Source organism: Ochotona princeps, chromosome 2 (genome assembly GCF_030435755.1).
Source record: "Ochotona princeps isolate mOchPri1 chromosome 2, mOchPri1.hap1, whole genome shotgun sequence".
Classification (NCBI taxonomy): domain Eukaryota; kingdom Metazoa; phylum Chordata; class Mammalia; order Lagomorpha; family Ochotonidae; genus Ochotona; species Ochotona princeps.
In genome coordinates, this window is record NC_080833.1 from 110969798 (window position 1) to 110990561 (window position 20764).

At 45.8% G+C, this 20764-nt stretch overlaps 1 protein-coding gene across 3 annotated transcripts in view; it reads left to right on the plus strand.

The window, feature by feature from the left end:
- Positions 1 to 227: 227 nt before the first annotated feature.
- Positions 228 to 20764, plus strand: part of LOC131479514 (SLAM family member 5-like) — a 57641-nt gene continuing 37104 nt past the window's right edge. The window contains exons 1-5 of one of the 3 annotated variants that reach the window (XM_058660474.1): positions 242 to 486; positions 6086 to 6469; positions 7876 to 8172; positions 10141 to 10229; positions 10515 to 10695. In XM_058660474.1, the coding sequence (XP_058516457.1) occupies positions 414 to 486; positions 6086 to 6469; positions 7876 to 8172; positions 10141 to 10229; positions 10515 to 10607 (936 nt within the window). In that variant the 5' untranslated portion in view covers positions 242 to 413 and the 3' untranslated portion in view covers positions 10608 to 10695. Of the gene's footprint in view, positions 487 to 6085; positions 6470 to 7875; positions 8173 to 10140; positions 10230 to 10514; positions 10696 to 20764 lie in introns of those variants that run through there. The other 2 variants (XM_058660471.1, XM_058660472.1) reach the window with 2 other exon arrangements.

Below are 20764 nucleotides of genomic sequence, written 5' to 3' on the forward strand. Positions count from 1 at the left end.
GGTTGAAAATCTAGAAATCAGAAGAGAAATGTGACTTGTTGAAAGGAGGGGGACTCCGGAGAAGACCTAAGCAGGCTCCTTGTGTCCTATAACAGAGGCTGGTCCTGGTCAGCCCTGGAAGCAGGTAAGAGTGGGTGTTAGGGTGGGGGCTGTGTATGTGAGAATGACATACGTGGCTGCATCTGTAGAGAGGTCCAGTCTGAGAGGTCAGTACGTGGTGGGCTCAGATCTTTGCACATCTGCCTTTGTTTTCTCAAGCCTGGTGATTGCCGGAAGGGTCTGTCACTCCACCCTGCTGAGCTCCGCCCCTGGGTTGAGGAAGAGCAAACTGGCTCTGTGAGCACAGCTTTTCCTCTTCTTGTCTCTTCCCTTTCCGATGCTTCCTCTGCAGCTGTGCAGCCGGAGGAGCTGCTATGGGGTGCTGCATTGGAGCCCCTGTTCTCCGCTGGGCTTCCAGGCTCCTGGTGTGTCTCAGCCTCCTCCTCAGTGAGTGCTGGGCTCCCTGGAAGAGAGGGAGGCTGGGAGGGCTGGGTTGGCTGGGGGTCTTGTGTCCTGCAGGGCTGTCAAGACCTGTACTCTGGGGGCACAAAAAGAGAAAACCATGACATTCCAACTGACAGATGCTCCACAGTCCTCTAGGGCTTGGGTGGGCAGTAATGGGAAAGCAAGAAACAGCATTTGTTGTTGGGGGAGCCTGGGAACACTGAAGGGGACCCTTCCCAGGGTCCTAGGGCCTCCCTGTGCTGCCTTCCCAGGAAGAGGCTGAGCCACCTGGATGGAGGGACAGGCATGAGCTTGGAAAGATGTCTTTGGGGAAGAGGGGATGTGGAGGGTGCCCCTGGTTGGAGCTCAGGTAGCCCCTGAGCTGTTAGAACTCTGGGCCTGAACTCCCAGGCCTGATACAACTGTGTGGAACTAGTTAATCTAGAGGCTAGTGGAATGTTGGAATGTTGATAGATCTGAAAAGCCCCACATTGGAGACATTCCAAACAACTAAGCTAATGCACTGTGCAGTTCCCCACTGAATACTCCCTACCCACCTTCTCAGAGTCCGGGTGGTGCTCTGCAAATCCCCAGCAAGCCGCTTAAGAAGGCACCCTGCCTGCTGCTCAGACAGCATGCACCCTGGCGTCAACTCCCAGCTCTCTGTCCAGGGAACTCAATTACCTCTTTCTCTTTCCCCTCCTCATTCTGTCCCCACTAAAGTCAAGTGTTCTTCACTTTAATTAGCCACTTCTCCTTTGGACCCTGAAACTCCCAAACCTGCCACCCATGGTCTCTGCAGCTATGTGGTGTGTGAACTGGGAGAGGTGTCTCTGGTGCGGAGGAGAGGGGTGGGTAGGCTCGGCTCCCGCAGCTCATCCCAGGGCTGGGGCTGGACGCAGGGGAGGGTGGGCCTGGTGGTCTTAGACTTCCTTTACAGCTGCTCATGCAATTTGTGTCCTTTTTCAGTGTGTGTTTCACTGGGAAATGCTGAAATATCTGTCTCTTTGGTTAAATAGTGCATGGGATGGGGTGCCCTTTCTCTTCCCTGGGCGCTGCTTCTTCCCATGCCCTGAAGTGCAGCTCCAGCCCTGGGATCCTCAGATCAAAGCAGGCTGGGTCGGGTGTGCTGTCAGGGGGAAATACCTAAATCCCTGAGGACAGCAGGGGGGCCCAGGGGTGCAGGGGGGGCTGAACACACTGTGGACTGAACACACTGCCATCGATACTGCAGGAGCGTAAGAAACAAACCCACCCTGAGTTCTGGGCTGGGCAGTTCCAGAGCTAGTCAGGTGCACTGGGCTTGGGAACCACCACTGTGCCTTTGGTTCCAGATTTACAAAGTGAGAAGGAAAGAGGTAACTTAAAAAGAAATGGCTAATGTGTTGTTATTTTTATATATTTGCCAAATACTGTGTTAATCATGGGGTTGTGAAGTAAAATGGAACCAGGCTATTGTAAAAACTAGAAAGGAGAAGATGTAGGAAGGAAGAGTTCAGGTGGGGAATGTGGGCAGGAGGGAGGCTGGGGTATTGTATTGTCATATATGTGGAATTTGTTCACTTTGCATAAATACAAGAATTAAAAAAAAAGCAGCATCAACAGAATGAAACAACTAGTTCAAGACCCACAGTCTTGTTTTCTGATCTGAAGCATTCAGGTTGATGGATGCTGACCTCGGTGTGCAGGTTAGTGTCTGTGCCCCAGGGTTCTGCATCAGCCCGTGGGTAAGCCACACTCACTGAAGGCTGTTCCTTTTAAGGTCAGCAGCTTTAGTGAGCCACAAAGCTCCCTGGTGTTTTTCATTTCCAGAAGGTCTTATCCTAAGTTGAGTAATTCTACTAACTCTGCTGAGATGGTGCAACGATGTCTAATTCCATACAGTTTGCAAGCATGATCTCCTATTTTGGTGTTAGTTTTTCATAGAGATTTGATGGTAGGCAGAGCGACAATAGCAACAATAAAATCACATGCACTGTTTGGGAGAAGTTTCTCATTTCCTTGAAGTGAGGTTTCTGAATGGTTGTCAGCGAGGTTCTGGAAACTACACACCGTGAATCATTACTTTATAATGGATATGCAGCCTCCCCAAGGTCAGGGTTCTGCATCCACATGCTGATCAACATGTTGAAAATATGAAAGGAAACAGGGTGTTGCAAACATCGACCACAGGATCTTGGGAAACGAGGACAGACAAATGGAAGGGGAGAAAGCAGAGAGGATCGAGAGTGAAAAAAACAAAAACGAACAAACACCACCAACAACAAAACGACCCAGGAACTGAGAGACAGTCTGTGTCAGCCAGAAGCACATATCACATTAAAAATGAGATTTAATTTTTGTGTGCATGTGGAAATGAGGCATCAACAGTAATCTCTACTGTAAGAATAAACCATAAACTCCACTGACTTTGAGATGGGAGAATGCTGCCATCACTGTCATTTTTGCTTCAAGCTCCAGAGGTAGCTGAGCTTGCAGATACTTTAGGTGGAATACTGGATCAGAGAGCACTTGTCACCAGGACATACTGATTAAGCAATGAGCCTGGCCAATCAAGGGGTTGGATCCTTACAAGGTGACAGCCTTGGGATAGCAAAATGAAGGTTTTCTGTGTCTAAAGCATTGTTTAATAATAGAGTAAGTCACATTATGCAATGTTATCTCCACATGCATTTGTGTTAGAATAATAAGGAAATTGATAAAGGAAAGAAGAAAACAAGCCTGGTATTTCTTATTTTTACCTCTCTGGAACTGAGAATTGAAGTGGTTATTTCGAGGTGACAAGGAACTGGGAGGAATGAAATTGGTATCTGGTTTGGCCAGACATTTGTGTTTCAGCTGGGAGTTGTTCTTCCAGACTTCAGGAAGTCTGAAGCTCCACAGCTGGATGCATAACTGCTACAGACGAATCTCATCTAGAGTTGAAATACATACACACAGAGACAGTGAGAAAAAAAGAGAGGGGAGACAGAGAGAGAGAGAGAGAGGAGAGAGAGAGAGAATATCTTCCTCACTGGCTAATTCCCTAAATAGCAGTAGATCCTAGGCCAGGAACTAGAAGCTTCTACTGGGTCTTCCACATAGCTGCAAGGGTGCGAACTCTTTGGCCATTCTCTGCTGCTTTCTTAGGCACATTAGCAGGGAGCTGGATTGGGAGTAGCAAGGACTTGAACCATTGTCTATATGGGATTCTGGTGTTGCAGATGATGGCTTTACAAAATATACCACATAGGGCCCGGCGGCATGGCCTAGAGGCTGGGGTCCTCTCCTTGAATGCCCTGGGATCCCATATGGACACTGGTTCTAATCCCGCCAGCTCCACTTCCATCCAGGTCCCTGCTTGTGGCCTGGCAAAGCAGTCAAGGACAGCCCAATGCATTGGGACCCTGCACCTGCGTGGGAGACCCGGAGGAGGTTCCTGGTTCCTGGCTTCGGATCGGCGTGCACCGGCCCGTTGCGGCTCACTTGGGGAGTGAATCATCGGATGGAAGATCTTCCTCTCTGTCTCTCGTCCTCTCTGTATATCTGATTTTATAATAAAATAAATAAATCTTAAAAAAAAATAAAAAAAAAAGAAGCGGTGCCCATATGGGATCCCGGTGCATTGAAAGGGAGACTTTAGCTGCTAGGCCATTGCACCAGGCCCTAAATGAGTTTTTAACTCTGCCTTATGAGAAGAGAATTCCGCTAGAAGAATCCCATAGAGCATTCAGAAGCTACACCTGCTGGATGGGCTGAACTGTGCATTTAACATGGGTGATGTGCACATAGGGTTTCTTGGTCTTGGTGTCAGGGACAAAGCTAGGAACAATCCTTTGTTTTTTATCTGTATGTTCCTTGTCTATTCTCAGGAAGCTCTTATTTTAACTTATTTCCTTTCTGCTGGTAGAGACAGTGTTTATGGCCAATCTTATTCTAAAGAAAGTAATTTCAGCTTGTAACAAGTGGGTTCACACTTCTATACACCCTGCCTTTTTGGGACAAACCAGTGTGAATTCATTGTGATTATAAATGAAAAGTTACCAACCTGGCTAGATTTTTGGCAGTGTTACCAAGACTCATTAGAAGTCACTGGGCCTATGTCACTCCCAGTCTGCCCTGAGTGAACCTTACATTACCCTTTTAACAGATTGGTTACCTCCCCCTTGTGAACTAGAGTATATGACTGGCCAAGGCTGCTAAAATTTTGTACCAGGTAGAGGGTCGAGAAGATGAGGCCATTCTTCCTGGCCACCAGCTCACTGCCCATGTTTGCTTGGACTGCTGCCGCTGAGCCTGTTTGGGGCCAATTTATAGCAGGGGTCCCAGGTTCTTGCTGTGTCCCCTTCCCCTGTCCTCAACAGAAGGTTGATTTTTATTATTATTATTATTTTTAAAAAATCTTCTCTCTGCTGATTCATTCCACAAGTGACTGCAATGTTCAGAGCTGAGCTGATCTGAAGCCAGGAGCCAGGAGCCTCCTCCAGGTCTACCAGGCAGGTGCAGGGTCCAAGACTTTGGGCCATCCTTGACTGCTTTCCCAGGTCACAAGCAGGGAGCTAGATGGGAAGCAGGGCTGCCGGGATTAGAACCGGCACCCATATGGGATCCTGGGGTGCGCGCAAGGCGAGGACTTTAGCCACTAGGCTACCACACTGGGCCCAGTTGGTTGATTCTTCCTCTTCCTGTTCCTCCACCTGCTCTTGTAATTCCTCTGCCACTGTCCTTGAGAGTGGCTACAGAGTCTCTTGTGCTCAGATCTCTTGCTGAAGGACGTCATTGCTCCTCCCACTGTGTGGAAACTTGGTGTGCAAGGCAGTTTGCAGAGAATTCCTCAGTTACTCATGAGAGACTCTTAGGATGGTACCTTCCTCTCACCCCTCCCCCCATGGGGAAGGGTTTGTAAGCTTGTCATTGGCAAGTCCACTTACCTTCTTTCCTTCATGGGAAGAGCAAGCTGCTTTTCTGAGCGCTACATTCAGTAGGCACTTAGGTCCAGTGGCCATGACTGTCCCCACAGTTGTCTCTGTGGACAGCACACAACATAGAAAAAACATTCATCAGTTCATCACCAGCTGTTATCCAGAGGCTGCTGTTAGTCCCTGGCCACATGGGCCTCTTCCTGGGTCAGCTCCCAGCATGGCAGCTGCTCCTCAGAGCCAGAAGGAGACAGAGGGTGCAAGAGAAACTCAAAGTCACAGTCTTGCACCCCTGGAGTCACATTTGCTATATTCTCACCTCCCCTGGTTCAACCACTCTCCAGGGCTGGTATTATATCCATGTGGACTCTATCCAGGAGTGAGGGATCCTGGAGGCTCCTTCAGAAGTGGACTTCTGCAATGATGCTGTCAGTATGTGCTGGGAAATCTGCATCTATTACTTGATGTAATCACACTGTCATGATGTAGGGAAGGATATTGAGGATGGCAAGGGGGTGGCAGCTGTTCAAGGCTACACTCCTTTGAAACCAACACTAGATTACAGAATTGCTTGCATTGCATTGCTTTTAGCCTTTCTAAAATTAAGGGACTGTTTGGATGGTTTTGATTAAAAAGGAAAATTCTGCTTCTCTCATTTGTGCTTGCTGAAAAAATACTCTCATTTCCTCTTTCCAATTCCCTAGGCATCTGCAGCACCTTGGCCAACAGTCCTGAAGCTCAAGGCTCTGGAGTTGTGGATCCTGGTGGTGTCCACTCTACTGTGAATAGGATGCAAGGGGGTTCTGTGTGGTTCCACGTGGTCCCGAAGTCAGGAGAGATGCTGGAAGAGATCACGTGGACCTTTAGGTTTAAGTCTGAGTATTTATTCCTCGTGCGAGTCAAGAGTGGGCCAGATTCTCCCATCTTGTCTGACCTCCAGGACAAGTTCAAAGGGAGGATTCAAGTGCCCAACATGACGTCCCTTATGATTGAGAATTTGATCTTCCAAGACAGTGGGCAGTACCAGGCTCAGGCCAGACACACATCAGGATCATTATATAATCAGGTTTTCCAGCTCTCTGTCTATGGTAAGTGACTGCCCCTGTCTGTGTTGTGGCACAGCTCCTGCTGCTTTTGCCCAGGAACGTGTCCTAGGCTTGCTGTGCAGATCTCACCAGTCAGTACTGTGAGTGTGCGTTTGTCTCTCTGATCACAGAGAGTGCTACTACCAGCAGTCAGCAGAGCAGAGACCCATAACTGGGGAGAATCAACTCAGTGTTTTATGAGAAGAAAAGATAACATTTGAAAACTGGGGCTTTTGAAACAGTAGTAATTTTCTTTATAGCATTATTGTTACTTCATTTCTGTAATTTTTTTATTATTTTAAAATTGTTTACAGTAGTATCTTAAAACAGCAGAGCTGTGTTATACCTGACTGCTGTAGGGCTGTGAAGGAGAATCCCTTTCTTGCCTTTCTCCCTGTCCTGTAGGCTCCTGCCATAACTTGGGGCATGGTCCTTTTCTTTATATAAATCTGCCGGGGTGGATCAGGTCTCACTCTGCATTCTCTGAAATGTGTTCTTTTTATTAACCGTTACCCCATGGTGCCAATATCCTTATTTGCTATCTACACTTCTCTTTGCCATAAACCTTGCTTCTTCACATGTTCTGATGATAATGACTTGGACATCATTCAGGCTACTGTGCTGCTATCACATATAGAGTCCCCATGTACTTAATGATGCCTACCTGTCCCCTCTCCTTCCCTCAGCCCATCTCATACTTCACTCACAACACATTCTAGAAACTCAGCTCTTAAATCCTCAGTTATTGTAGGAGAAACTTCACACTGGAAGATTTCCTAGGAACCCAGTTTTCACCTATTTTTTCCTTCAAATCCTCTCCACATTGTGAAATTCTTGCCTAGAGATAGTAGCTGATATGGCAACTTTGAATCACATGATTTCTAAAAGTTAGAGAATTTGCTCTATTCTTTTCTTGTCTCTTCTACAAGCTCAGTTGCATATTCTTCACTAGTTCGGATCTGTCATCCCTGGTCACCACCACTGCATCACCCACAAATGGGGGGCAACTGGGTCTTTCCCTGGCCTCCAACGCTGCTCTATTGTCTTCCCTCATAAGTGCTGTGCTTTCCCAGACATCATGAAAGCTTTTACCCCAGGCATTTCCACCTTGTTGGAGTGACCCAACTCTCCTAGAAACTATAGGCTCTTGAAGGTGGAATTTCGTCTACACTGTCCTAGGAAAAGCTTTAGGACTTGCTCACTCTGGTGAGATCTGGCTGTGAAATGGCTGCTGTCCCTATTGTGGTTTTCTCAATGTTTAGTATTTGAAAATCGTGTTTTGTCTGTGATGCTCTTCTGCATTCCTCACAGGACAATGTCTGGGCTTCAGTGAGGTCATGGTGAGAATATGTGGCTTGTGATGATTGCACACAGCTGAGATCCCATGCTTCTGTCTCCCTCTGTCCCAGAGCCAGTGCCTGCTCCTCAGCTCCTGACCAAGTCAACATGCTTGATGTCAGGCTGGTGCAACATCACCCTGGAGTGCAGGGTGTCAGGAGACACCAAGGACCTGAATGTGACCTGGGAGAGCACAGGCCTGAATGGGGAGCTGAAGCATGGAGGGACACTGGGACCAGTCCCCAACTCCTGGACCCTGGATGTGAGTCTCTCCATGAGTCAGCCCAATGCCAACCTCAGCTGTGTGGTCAGCAACCCGGTGGACCAGAAAACTGCCACCATAGATAGTGGTGATATCTGTGTCCAAAGTGAGTATAAGTGAGAAGGTAGTGGGGTCTAAGGGTTTAGTGCTTGTTTCTCTACCATGTCAAGCAACACTCTCTACTTTTATACTCGTCTCAGAAGCATGGAAGTCAGATCCAAATGGCTTTAGTTTTTAAAATTCTGCTATCCATGGAGGCCTGTCAGAGTGTCTCTCCCCAACCCTTTTTACATTGTGGACACAAGTTGTCTTGAGAAAAAAATGATTTCTTCCACCGTTTCAATCACCTGTGTTGTCTCTGGGATGTGACTCCCCCCGCTACTCCCTGATGGGTTCCATGACAGATGCTCCTCTGTTTGTGTCGTTGGCCTCACTTGCACACTTCACCATGAATTGCTTGCTGTAGTTCACTGAGAGTATCCTGCTATGGTGAGCTTTTAAGGTAGTATTTTTTATAAGGAGCTGTACCAGGTCAACCCACATGAAGTAGTAATATAATTCATTCAAGAGTTTGATTTTTCTGTGGACCTAAACACCGTAAAGGAAGGAGTCTTGTCTTTTCTGCTTTGAATATCTTTTATATTTTAAAAAAAATTTTAAAAAATATTTATTCTTATTTGATGGACAGATTTACAGAGAGAAGGAGAAACAGAGATCTTCCATCTACTGGCTCACTCCTCACATGGCTGCAATGGTCAGAGCTGAAGTGATCTGAAGCTAGGAGCAGAAGTCTGATTCTTTCATGTGGGTGCAGAGTCGCTAGGACTTGGACCATACCTCTGCTGCTTTCCTAGGTCATAGGAAGGGGAAAGATGAGGAATGGAAAAGCTGAGACATGAATTGTTACTCTATGAGATGCTGACACTGCAGGTGGAGGATTAGCCTAGTTGGCTACCATATTGGCCCTAACATTTCTCTCTCTCTTTTCTGCTTCTAAGATTTATCTACTGGTTTTTTGGAAAAGCAGATCAGAATTATGGAGAAAAGGAGAGAGAGAGAGAAAAAAATCTTCTGTTTGCTGGTTCATTTCCTAAATGGCTGCAATGGCTAGAGCTGAGCTGATCTGAAGCCAAGAGCCAGGAGCATTTTCTTTGTCTCCCACATGGGTGTAGGGTCCCAATGCCTTGGGACATCTTCCATTGTTTTCCCAATCCATTAGCAGGGAGCTGGATGGGAAATGGAGAAGCCAGGATACAAACATATGGTGTCCATATGGGATCCTGGCTTTGGCTCCCAATTTAGGCTTTTCACCCTGGAAGGTAATAGGTGATGGCTCAAGTAACTGGATACCTGCCATCCAAATTGGAGGTCTGGATGGAGTTCCCATAAGTGGGAACTATGGATATCTGGAAACTGCCTGTCTCTCAAAAACAAGCAAACATACAGAAACCTATAAAACTCACCTGTTTTGCAGCCTCACTGTCTGTCAGTGTTTCCTTAGCTTTCCCTCCCTGGTGATGAGCTTCTCCCAGGGTGGACCCCAGTTTGGTGCATCTCAGCTTCTGCCACCAGGCAGAGCTTGGTGATTGGTGAATGGCTCTGTTATGCTCCTTCAACCTCAGTTTCTGAACCAGCAGGTCCCTTCCAACTTCTCCACCTGCTTTCCCTCTTCATCTCCCCGGCAGTAGTTACCTTATTTCTCTCCTGCCTCATCCTTCCTGTACTCTTTCCATGTGAAAGAAACAGAATCACACGAACAAGCTAACATGAGCATCATTGTCGTGACTCTTCCTGTTGTGCTGCTCCTGGTTGCTGGGATATTCCTTTGGAAAAAACATGGGAAGAAGAAAAAGAACACGAAGGAGAAAGAGACTGAAGGAGGCAAGTTTCCCTTCTCCTTGCAGGTCCAGTTACCTCCTGTCCCCCACCGGTTGTACCTACACCTGTATGATGTGGCAGTGAATGGAGCCTGCAGAGGAGCTGGTGGGGTTGACCACACACTTGGGGTACATGGCATGGGGAGGGTTACAGTTTCCCAGGCTCAGAACCGACCTTCAGTCTGTGTATGACTCAGGCGCTGCCTTGCAGGAAGACCACGGGGCTAATGATGACGACATTGACTATGCACAGTTGACGCAGCAGGAGACCCAGGGAGGCAAAAAGGTGAGAGCTGGGGGTGGTGGTCAGAGTGGACACTCATGAATCACTCATGGCTTAACCCTGGACTTTCCCAGACCAGGCACCTGCTGTTTGTCTCTACAGTTTTCTCAGTGGTTAGTAATATCAACAGTTTTAAAAAAGAAAATTTGCAACTTGCCACTAGGTTACCTAGTGCTTGGAAAAAATAATCACAACCAGCACCAGTTCATGGGTACTGTTCCAGGGCAGGTCCCTCGGGGCCTCTCTATTCCTCAGCCCTTCCACTTACCCTCTGACTTGCATTCCTAGGGTGGAGGTGAACAACATCTGGAAGAGAAAGAATCTGTCATGACCATCTACAGTAAGGTCTATAACCCAGGCCAGCCCATGAAGATCATCTGAAAGGAGGAGGCAGAGTCTGGCTCCTCTGGGCACCTGCACGCTGAACCTGATGCCTGTAGGTCTCTGCTTTTTCTAGCTGCACAAGAGTCCAGCAGCTGTGTCCTGGTCTGCCTTATCCTGGCCTGGTGGTCATGACTCTCAGGCTCGTAGGGCTTGCCATGTCCTCTGCTACATCCCCAAGCTGTTCTTGCGGTCAAGTTCTTCATACTTGCAAAGTGAGGGCTCTTCTTCTTTCATTGTTGTAACTCCAGATGCCTTCCCAAGAGGACCTGCCTGACTTTGAACACTGCTGATCCTCACTCTCTGCTGGGTCACCAGAGCGCATATTGGTGGGAACATGAGCACTGGCATGGAGACCTGGCAGAGGTGCTGACTGCTGCAGCGCTGGGTTCTGGATTCTGAATTGGAGGTGATGGAGGGAACTTGGATGGTTGGGAGCCTACCAAGGAGTGGCCTGAAGCTTCCTTTTCAGACCTTGCATAGGGTTCCTGGAGCAGTATGTGTGTGTGTGTGTGTGTGTGTGTGTGTGTGTACGTGTGTGTACTAGATTCCTTTTTCTTCGTAGTCATGGCTGCTAAGGTGACTCTGCCTCAACTCTAGCTTGTTGACACAAACCCACCTCCCATTGCGTGGGAAGTGGAATTGGTATTATTCCTGGACCTTCCCAGATGTCTGTTTCCTCAAAAATGATTCTGTAATCAGAGTTAGGAGTTACCTTAGGAAAAAAGTTTCAGCTCACCCTGTGTGGCTGGCAGTAGAATGCGTTACTGTGTATTCAATGTCCCTTAGTTGGGGCTGCTGTAGGTTTGATGGTTGTTATGGGATGAAAAATGTGTAGACTCCATTGTGTAAACTTATCTTGTGTAAGCAGGCCTGTATCTGGAAGTCCATTGTTTCCAGATGTAAAATTTCTGTAAGAAAAATTAAAACTAAAGTTATTTATGAAAAACTATCCTTTGCGAACCTGCCCTGCTTTTTTTTTTTTTTTTTGCCTTTATAAGTCCTGCAATCACTTCTCAGCCTTTTGGCTAAGATCAAGTGTAGTATAAGTCCTGCAAAGTTACAGCTGGGTACTGCTCTTCACACAGTTCAGCAGAGGACATTCAGCTTGCGAGCTCCAATAGGCATGCAATTGGATCAATCCAGCTGCTGCAGTCATATTTTTGCTCTTGTCTCAGAATGGGGTGATGCTGTGAGAAACAATGTCCCAGCCATCTCTTGGCCCTCAGCATTTACTGCCATTTTGACCCGAACTCTAGCTCAATCTTGTTGCTTACTTGTATACCCTGCTTAGAACAATGTTCCCAGCTCACACCCATCCCTATCTGGTGAAATTCCAGCAGGCTGGCCAAATCTCCTTTCCAAACACCATATTCCATGAAGGACCAATACTCCAATAGTTCAGAAGTAGTCTTCTTGCATCAGACATTTCAGAATACATATGACCACTCTAAGGATGCTGTGGCGATCTGCCCTGTATTGATTGTTGAGTCATGCTGTTTGACTAACCAGCAATATTGACAGCAGTGCATTTTCCTTGTGGAAGGTCAAGACGGAAGAATCAAGAACTTCTTGGTGTGAAGGATCTGGGCTGCTCTTCCATGCATCCCAAGCGGTCTCTTCAAATGGAAACAGCACAGAGGCTGATAGTCTTGCTGAGTTTCAGTCCCATTGCATGGAGGTGTAGACAAGATCATCTCCCATGACACTGTCATCCCGCAATTCTGAACTGGGGACTTCCCAGTCTAGTCTCACATTGCATGATGTTTTGATGCCGTCTGAGTGATGATATATGGATACTCTCTATTCCCTGGGATCCTCAGCGCTTCACAACCTCTGCCTCCTGTCTTGAGCCTTTGATCCCATGTCAGGGTTGAATTGACCCAGGACATAAAGCTACCCAGATTTATCCAATGGCCAAGACTCTTTGGTCTCTTGTCTCCTGTCCCAGCTTAGTGCAGCTGCCTCTTCTTTGACTTTGCATAGTGAAGTTGTGTATAGGGCCTTCCTAAACTCTTGATATTATGAAGCTGTGCTAGGAGCCTGCCAAATGCTGGCTGAGCAGGGAGGAAGAGGATCTATTACAGTCCTCCATTTCTCAGACTCTGTTCCCTCAGACACCAAACATAAAGCTGAGTGAGCAGGAAATGGCATCTGCCTATGGGATTCCTATTTCATAGAAATACATTTCTGCAATAAATAATTTTTATCATGTCTGGTTTCTTTCTTTATTTTTTAAAGATTTATTTTATTTTTTTTATTGTGAAGTCAGATATACGGAGAGGAGGATAGACAGAGAGGAAGATCTTCCGTCTGATGATTCACTCCCCAAGTGACCCCAATGGCTGATGCAGTGCAGATCTGAAGCCAGGAGCCAGGAGCTTCTTCTGGATCTCCCACGCGGGTGCAGGGTCCTAAGGCTTTGGGCCATCCTTGACTGCTTTCCCAGGCCACAAGCAGTGAACTGGATTGGAAGTGGAGCTACTGGGACTAGAACCAGTGCCCATATGGGATCTTGGTGCATTCAAGGCGAGGACTTTAGCCACTCGGCCACCATGCCGGGCCCTTGCCTGGTTTATTTCTTTTAGCATTTTAACTTCAAGCTTTGCACCATGGAAGGAATTGATAATATTTAAAGGAGAATATTGATATATTTTCCTTTAAAAAGCAGATGTATTTGCTTATTTTACTTTGTATTTTAGATGATGTTTACATGGCTGATTGGAGGGGAAGGATCAAGGGTTAAGGAAAGTGGGTGTGATCCTTGTTTTCCAAATTTTCTATTTCTTCTTCCTGTTTCTGGGGGAAGGGAGCAGATAAGATAGAAGCCACATCGAGTCTCCCAACCTTCTCATCCCTAGTACCATGAGATGGGGAACAGCCACCCAATATCAACCCAGGGCCCTGGTGTAGTGCACACTCTGAGGGTTCTGCCCAGGTAGTTTTAATATTTCTGAAATCCAAGGATGAGAAAACTGATACAATGTCCATTGACTGACATAGTCAACCTTAGAGTCTCACTTCATCCAGATTTTTGCTGTCATTGTTTGGCTGGGATATTTGTCCAATTTGTTCTGTTTTCCTTCCTTTTCAATGGTACCAGATGTCCTCTACTTGCCACAGTGGGCTGCCATATCCTCCATGTTCGTCATGGTCTGATGTCCACTGCTCAATCTTTTCCAGTGAGGAGCACCAGTTCACACAAGTGGGCCCAAAGACCTGGGCAGGGCTCTGGGTTCTGCTGGATCCCCAGCCCCTGCAGCTCATGGACCCAACATCCATGGTACAGGTGAGCCCAAGGACCTGGACAGGTGACCCGGGTCCCACAGTAATGCCTTCCCTCGGGGTTCACAGACCTGGCACTGACCACGCAGGTGGTCCCAACAACTTGGGCCAGGTGACCTAAGCCCTGTCAGACTCATTGCTCCTGGGGTTCACAGACCCAGCACCCACTGCCTTGACTGTCATGGTTTGCCTCTCCTTGGCATCCACCAGAGGGTGCTGCAACCTGGCTTGGTCCAGTTGGATCCCAGTTTCAGCTCCTGCTGATGTGTGCTGCAGCCTAACCCAGTCCTGCTAGCCCCCAGTCCTGGCTCTGATGTGAACTGGCTGGTGTTGTGGTCCAACCCAGCCACTCTTGCACCCTGTCCTGGTTATCAGTTCTGCCAGTGGATCTGAGAACTGTGGATCAGTGATACTGGCTCAGCCTAGCCTGTTCCCAGTCCTGACACACATGTAAGCTGGCAGATACTATAACCTGACCTGGTTTGGGCTGATCCTTGCTTGGTTCTTGGGCTCACCTGCAGGGACTATGTTGTTCTGACAAAGGAATTCCCAAGATCCTCTATCAGATCTCCTCCAAGTGGCAGATCTTGCACACACTGGTGGGTCCTTGGCCCAGGTTGACTTTGTCCACCTGTTGTCCTGGCAGGAACAGTGTATTTGCCCAACTGGTCCACACCCATGCCAGTTCTTACTGTTTGGTATTACAGCCCAGTCACACCCTGATGCATGGTTCAGTTGGAGCCAAGACCTTGCCTATCTAATTCTATACCCACTGTGGCTCTCATGAGTACCAGTGGGCACTGGAGTCTAGCCCAGTCTGGAGCTCCCCAGACCCAGTCCATGCCCAAGCTAAAGAAAACTGTAGCCATGTTCAGCCAGACTGCAGCCCCCATTCTGGTCCCAGCACTCACCGATGGGAATCACAACCCAGCCAGGGAATTCCCTTAACTCCCCAACCAGGCCTGTTCCCAGCCTTGAATCTTGCATGTGCCAACAGAGATTGATGTTCCACAGGGTGCGTCCACATACAACCCCCACAGATTCTGCCTCCAGACTGGAAGCTCTCACATGCTGGTTAGTGTCATGGCCCAGTCTAACATTACCCATCTCCTGTTCTGACTCTCACTGGTGGGCACTGTGATCCAGCCTTGCCAGGTAGGCCTGCACCCTTAGTGTGTACCAGTGAGCGATATTCAGTGATGATGGATGCTAACTAGCCCAACTCAAGTCTCCCATGTGTGTTAGTACTTTGATCTAATCCTTAAAAGTCCTCCCATTCCCCCATCCAAACTGCTTGGTCTCAGCCCCCTCGATTACCTGTAAGTGCAGTGGCCTTGTCTGTGGAAGCTCCTCATTAGTCATTCCTCACCTGGACATGAACCCTCAGGTTCCTGCTTGCCCCATCTGTGCAACCCCCTATACCCGCTATAAGACCATACCCCCCAAGATCACAGAGCAGGCTGCTGGGTCACCTGAGGGCTTTGCCAGGTGTCATTGGCTCCTGGGCCACCTTATCTGAGTCCTGACAGGCCCCCACATCCCTGGGGCTAACCAACCTGGCTACCTGCATGCCAGTCAAAAGACTCAAGCTAGGGGATCTGAGTCCCACCAGGACCCCTGCCCCCAGAGCTCTATTTACTTACTGAAAGGCAGAGTTATATATAGACAGGGAGACACAGATTGATCTTTGTTTGCTGGCTCACTCCCAGAATGTTGCAATGACGAAGGTGGGCCAGGCCAAAACCTGGAGCTTCCTTTGTGTCTCCCACATGAGTGAAAGGGACCCAAGCACCTGGGAAATCTCTCATTGCTTTCTCAGGTGCGTAAACAGGGAATCGAACTAGAAGTGGAGTAGCTGGGACATAAGCTGGCACCTGTATGCAATGCTGGTGTCACAGGTGGTTGCTGAGTTTGCTACACAATAGTGCTGGTTTCTGTCATTCTCTTAAATGGCTACATTTTGTTTATTGTTTGCATAGTCATGAGTCACATCATGGTGAATCATCTGATGGTTGTAAACACATGTTGTGAGTGTTCTGAATTTCTAGCCTATATAAAGCTCCTAGATTCAATATTATACATATTCAACTATTTGGCCCCTTTGGATATCTGCCAGGCCTCTCCATCTCCACATGTCTGCAGTCTAAATCCTTAAACATGCTTTTTATTCAGCTTCCCATTACAAACATATGTCACCTCTATCCTGCTATATGTTCTGGCAATAAAACCTTAGTGTAATCCTTACTTCTTTCTTTTTTTCTCTCTTATACTCTATTTAGCAAATAGTGATATCTTTTAAGTCGGTGTATTATCCACCTACAGATTTCCATTGTGTCTGTGTTTATAATATAACTGCAGAAGTCCTCTTATTTGTGATAGATGTATTCTAGGACTAATGTGAATGTGTGGAACTACAGGCAATACTGCACCCTCTATGAGTGTATGCTAGGTTTTTCCTATCCACACTCACTTGCTAAAAGTTTACTTTGTAAAATGTGCACAGAGATTGAAAATAATTATTCATCATAAAAAAGAACAATGATTGTAATACATGGCAATAAAAGTGATGTGATTTTGATTTCTTTTTCTCTGCATGTCTTATTGTGGTCTCTTTATCCTCAGGGATGACTGAGATAATGAGAAACTTAGATGATTACATGGAGTCATGTGTTCACTGTAGATACTGTGATGTGATGTGATATTCGCCTTCTACACAAGGGATCTTTGAGTGCAAGTTCTGCAGTTTTACATTGGTCAGTCTGATAATCACCATGAGTACCAACAGCCATGTAGCATGTACAGCAAGGATATGCTGGACAAAGCGATAAATCACAGCTCAGGTGAGAAACAAAAGGGTGGTGGATTTCATTATGCAATCTGAATAATGTATAAGTTGAAAGTGATGAGTAGTCCATTTTGAAATTTTCCATGTAGTATTTTCAGATCATGGCTTATTAGGGTAACTGAAATGGCAGATAAAGTGTGACCACTGCACTCATCATCACCTTGTTCAGTACAACTACTGTTACTCTCTGACACAATTACAGCAGCCTCATAGACTCCTGTTGCTGTTCTGAGCCTTTTATATTTATTTTTAAATAGTACTCCCCAAGGATCCTTTCAAAATTGAAGTTGCTTCATGCCACTCTTTATTCTGAAGTTTACTATGGCTCCCTTTTCACCTGCCAGGCCCTGCATCATATTTCATGCCTCACTCCTCCCTTGATCCTGTGTAAGGCACTAGGCTTTTGTCATTGCTTAAATTTTCCAGGGTTGCTCCTGCCTCAAAACCTTTTCTTCTGGTTGGAATTTTCTTTCTCCAGGTTCTGCATGTCTTGTTTCTTGTGGGTATTTTGGTTTTGTCCAAATGTCATCCTGTTAGTAGGGTCAATCTTGACTGCTTCCCAACTCCAACTGAAAGTGTGCCAACAGTAGTTATGTGGCCAGTTGAGACACTCTGGCTCACCTTAGAGTGCTTGAGTCTGATTGAGGCTCCTGTGCTTCAGATCCAGCTTCCTGCTAATGCACAACTTGGGGGCAGCAAGTGATGACTTGTACTTGGGTTTGCCATCCCTATGGGAAACCCAGATTGCTTCTTCCAGGCTTAACTCTGTCTATTGAATGTATTTAGGAGAGAGAACCAGTGAATGGTAATTTCTATCTTTCTTTTCCCTCTCCTTTTTTGATTTTATCCTTCCCACCTTTTCCCCTCAATAAAATGGGTGAATAAAACCCTACACTCTCCTCCTAGTGCCCTCTCTCTTGCCTCCTCTGATTCTCTCTAATGCACTATGAGGGATGTGAGGCAGGATGCATTTTTTTTTTAAGATTTTTATTATTATTATTGGAAAGCCGGATATACAGAGAGGAGGAGAGACAGAGAGGAAGATCTTCCGTCCGATGATTCACTCCCCAAGTGAGCCGCAACGGGTCGGTGCGCGCCGATCCGAAGCCGGGAACCAGGAACCTCTTCCGGGTCTCCCACGTGGGTGCAGGGTCCCAAAGCTTTGGGCCGTCCTCGACTGCTTTCCCAGGCCACAAGCAGGGAGCTGGATGGGAAGTGGAGCTGCCGGGATTAGAACCAGCGCCCATATGGGATCCCGGGGCTTTCAAGGCGAGGACTTTAGCCGCTAGGCCACGCCGCCGGGCCCAGGGGCAGGATGCATTTTTAGGAGCTTTGATCTAAAGACAAACTGGTAGAAAAAACAACAAGTGTAAGGTGGAGATCTTCACATGTAAATACCACTATTGTTCCCAGGAAACTGTAGTCTAATTTAATTATGAACTTGCAGATAAATAAATAGCTAATAAACGCCAAATCTGGGATTCAGTTTGGTAATCAGATCCTAAAGCCTGTATTCTCTCTTCTCTCTCTTAAAGATGATTCTGTTTATTTTAAATGCAGATGAAGGAGAGATAGAGAAAGAGAGAAATAAAGAAAGAGAGAGAGAGAGAGAGAAGGAGAGTCTTCCATCTGCTGGTTCTGTTCCCAAATGACCTCTCACAGGAAACTCTACAGGCCAGAAGAGAATGGAGTGACATATTCCAGATTCCCTTTGTGCACAGGCTACTTGGCAGCAATGGGTGGCCATTTACTGCTAAAAAATGAAATAGAAGTCATGTTTGAGGGTAAGTGCTGGAGCTATCCTGAGGTCTATCTGAAAACACAGGCTCTAGGGTGTCAGGATGGCTAGCAGGAGAATCAAGGTAACATCCTGGCTGCTCCGCTTTCAACTCCATCTTGATGAGCCTGGGAGAGCAGCAGAGGGTGATGGTCCAAATGACCGCAGTGGATGGCCTGGGAAGGGACTGAAGCCAGCAGCCTGGAATACTGTCTGGATCTCCATTGTAGATGACAGGGAATCATAAACTTGCCTTGGCTTTTGCAGCCATTTGGAGAGTGAATATGAGGATAGAATATCTCTTTCTCTGTAGCTTTGATTTTCAAAAAAAAATAAATCTTGATAACACTTTTTTTTTATGTTGTGAGGTAAGGGTCCAACTTCAGAATTTTCCACATGTGCATTCATTTGTTTAGCATCATTTGCTGAAAGCCTATTTTTACCCCACATTAAATGGCTAACACCTTTGTTTGCAACAAAACGGTTTCAACTAGAGATCATTACACTCAGTAAAATAAGCCAATCTCAAAAGGACAAAAATTGTATGTTCTCTCTGATATAAGGCAACCATCATGAAATATACATGCTTGTGTATATATTTACGTGTATATACATATATGTATATATGTGTATGTATATACATACATATATGCATATATATGCATAGACACACGCACATAAAGGCAGATGAAGGAGAGACAGAGAGAAAGAGAGAGAGGAGCTCCTAGAGGAGCTGTACAATGGAGACTAGCATACCAAGAAGTGAAGATACATTGTAGCAGGCATCTCTACTCCCAAATAAAAGATGGACTCCCAATGAAATTGTCAAATATATCTTGACAAAACGATGCTGGACTTTCTAACATTGTTCATACCTATAATGTCAGGACATATTTAAGTCACAGAAAGATGGACTTGTGACTGTTGCTGAAGGACTATACTATTACAATAATGTAGGAGAAATTAGTTGTGTTGGGAGAAAGGGGTATTGAGAGGGAGGGAGGGGAATTCCCTGAGCCAATGGAACTGTATCACAGAAAATAATAATATTAAAGAAAGAAAATCAATTGACCCTTATGTCAGGGCTTATTTCTGGAATTTGGTTTTATTCCACTGTCTTCTCCCATGTTAGCACTATAATGACTTGGTCATTTCAGTTTTGTAGCATGTATTGAAACCATGATGCAGATGTCTTCTGTTTTTGTTCCTCTTTCTCATGATTATTTTTGACGGTTTTACAACTTTTGTGTTTTGGTATGAGTTTGGGGCTGGTTTGCTAGTTCCTGCAAAAAATTCATCTGGAGTAGGGTAGAATTTGCATGAAATGATGCAAAAGTTTGGGAAATGTTGTCATATTAGCAATACTATATTTTTAATCCATAATATGTTACATTTCTTTGTTTAGGTTCTATTTCATTTCTTACACTAACATTTTGCATTTTTGGGTGCTCTACTTGTGGACTTGTTAAATTTGCTGGGTAATGTTTTGTGTATTGTAACAGGATTGTTTTTCTTAACTCTTAAGAGTCTTTATTACTAGTGTATGCAAATAAAGTAATTTTTGCATATTTACTTTGTATCTTACAATCATGTTGAAGTTATTTATTAGCTTTAGTCATTTCTTTTTTTATATTTTATTATTATTGCTATCATTTTATGATACAGCTCCATATTCCCTTATCCCCTCCCCAATTCCTTCCCCCCACCTAGTTCCTCTATATCATTACTAACATATAGTTCTTCATACTCAGTCATATGTCCATCATTGTGGGCATGGACAATGGCAGAGAGTCCAGAATCCTATTGTTAAGATATAGTAAACAGTTTCATTGTAAGTCCATCTTTGGAAGCAGAAATGCATACCACACTGCATCGTCACATCTGGATGTTAGTCTCCATTTCACAGCTTCTGTGCATCCCCTTAAATGAAAAGTCATGATACAAAATCAACAATAGAAAGAAAAGAAGAAATTTACAATGCCATGAAGTTAAATGACATGTTACTAGATATGACAGTCTCCATTACACAGCTACTATACATCCCCTTAAATGAAGAGCCACAAAACAAAGTCAACATCCGGGAGAAAAAAGAAAGTAACAACACCAAGAAGTTAAATAACATGCAATTAAATGACTAACATGTAGCTGAAGAAATGAAAATCAAGAACCTTCTTGAAGAAAATGATGCCACTGTATAATGTACGAGTCATTGAATGATTTAATCAGAAGAAGGTGTTTTGAAGAGGTGAA